At 40.5% G+C, this 2,290-nt stretch overlaps 1 protein-coding gene across 1 annotated transcript in view; it reads left to right on the top strand.

The window, feature by feature from the left end:
* EHHADH (enoyl-CoA hydratase and 3-hydroxyacyl CoA dehydrogenase) overlaps nucleotides 1-1,951 on the top strand; it is a 50,192-nt gene extending 48,241 nt beyond the window's left edge. Inside the window, exon 7 of the mRNA XM_003792737.3 lies at nucleotides 600-1,951. Within this exon, the coding sequence (XP_003792785.1) occupies nucleotides 600-1,861 (1,262 nt within the window). The 3' untranslated portion in view covers nucleotides 1,862-1,951. The remainder of the gene's footprint in view (nucleotides 1-599) is intronic.
* The last annotated feature ends 339 nt before the right edge of the window (nucleotides 1,952-2,290 follow it).

Here is a 2,290-nt window from a genome sequence, read left to right on the forward strand (position 1 = left end):
CTCTTCTGGGTTCTTATATGGATTTTGGGATCAGCTTGTTAATTTCTGCAGAAAACCGTTTGGGATTTTATAGGGACTGTGTGGGTTCTGCAGATCAATTTGAATAGTATTGCCACCTTAACAGTATTAAGTCATCTGATCCACTAACATTGGATGTCTTTCCATTTATTTAGGGATTCTTTCATTTCTATTAACAATATTTTATAGTTTTCTTATTCTTTGTTTAATTTGTTCCTTTGTATATTATTCTTTTTGATGCTATTATATGTAGAATTTTTTTCTTAATCTTATATACAGATTGTTTATTGCTGTTACATAGAAATACAATTGATTTTTGTATATTGATTGTGCTTACTACAACCTGTTGGACTTATTAGCTCAAATAGCTTTTGTTTATGTGTGTGACTCCTCCTAATTTTTATATCCTATGGTGCATTTAACAAAGCAAATTAGTCCTAATGAGTTCTCAATCCATTTGCATTCCTTGATTCAATCTCTTTAAATGTGACATTGTCACAGAAGCCTTCTATCCCATGAATAATTATCCATTTCCCAATACCATTAAATCATTCTTTTTCTCCTTTACTTTTTATCTGCAGGCTTGGGAACAATGGGCCGAGGCATTGTCATTTCTTTTGCAAAGGCCAAGATCCCCGTGATTGCTGTAGAATCAGACAAAAACCAGCTAGAAACTGCAAACAAGATAATAACTTCCACCTTGGAAAAGGAAGCATCTAAAATGCAACAGAGTGGTTACTCTTGGTCAGGACCAAAACCCAGGTTAACTACGTCTATGAAGGAGCTTGGTGGAGTAGATTTAGTAGTTGAAGCCGTGTTTGAGGAAATGAACCTGAAGAAGCGTGTCTTTGCAGAACTGTCAGCTGTGTGCAAGCCAGAAGCTTTTTTGTGCACCAATACTTCAGCCCTGGACATTGATGAGATTGCTTCTTCCACTAATCGTCCTCACTTAGTCATTGGCACCCACTTCTTCTCACCAGCTCATGTCATGAAGTTGTTAGAGGTTATTCCCAGTCGATACTCTTCTCCCACTACAATTGCCACGGTTATGGAGTTGTCAAAGAAGATTCAAAAGTTTGGAGTAGTTGTAGGCAACTGTTTTGGATTTGTGGGGAATCGAATGTTGAATCCTTATTACAATCAGACATATTTCTTGTTAGAAGAAGGCAGTAAGCCAGAGGAGATAGATCAAGTGCTGGAAGAATTCGGTTTTAAAATGGGGCCTTTTAGAGTGTCTGACCTGGCTGGGTTGGATGTGGGTTGGAAATCTCGAAAGGGGCAAGGTCTTACTGGACCTATGTTGCCCCCAGGAACTCCTGCCCGGAAGAGGGGCAACCGTCGATATTGTCCAATTCCTGATATGCTCTGTGAATTAGGACGATTTGGCCAGAAGACAGGTAAGGGATGGTATCAATATGACAAGCCATTAGGTAGGATTTGTGAACCTGATCCCTGGATTTACAAATTTCTGTCACAATACAGAGAAACCTATCACATTGAACCACGTATCATTAGCCGGGATGAGATCCTTGAGCGCTGCTTATACTCACTTATCAATGAAGCATTCCGTATCTTGGGAGAAGGGATAGCTGCTAGCCCAGAACACATTGATGTTATCTACTTACATGGGTATGGATGGCCCAGGCACAGAGGTGGGCCCATGTTCTATGCTTCCACAGTTGGGCTGCCCACAATTCTAGAAAAGTTACAGAAATATTACAGGCAGAATCCTGATATTCCCCAACTGGAGCCCAGTGACTACCTAAAAAAACTGGCTTCCCACGGAAACCGTCCCCTGAATGAATGGCAGAGCTTGGCAGGGCCCCCCAGCAGTAAATTGTAATTTATCCTTCCAGGAAATTAATTCCAAAAATCTAAAGTAAGATTGTTGTGAAATAAAAAAGCAAAAGAAATAATCAGTTGGCTAAACCTCTTTTTAAGTCTTCTGTCTGATGATTCTAATGCAATGTTTTTCAATATTTTTTTTCTCACAGCACACTTAAATTATGTTGGTCAGATAAAAGAGTGTTGGCGGGGCATGGTGGTTCACACCTGTAATCCTAGCACTCTGGGAGGCTGAGGTAGATGGATCACTTGAGCTCAGGAGTTCAAGACTAGCCTGAGCAAGAGCGAGATGCCATCTCTACTAAAAAATAGAAAAACCAGCCAGGCATGATGCCTGGTGCTTGTAGTCCCAGCTACTTGGGAAGCTGAGGCAAGAGGATCACTTGAGCCAAGAAGTCTGAGGTTGCTATTGTGAGCTATGATGCCA

The sequence above is a fragment of the Otolemur garnettii genome, unplaced genomic scaffold (genome assembly GCF_000181295.1).
Source record: "Otolemur garnettii isolate 467f Iridium unplaced genomic scaffold, OtoGar3 scaffold00060, whole genome shotgun sequence".
Classification (NCBI taxonomy): domain Eukaryota; kingdom Metazoa; phylum Chordata; class Mammalia; order Primates; family Galagidae; genus Otolemur; species Otolemur garnettii.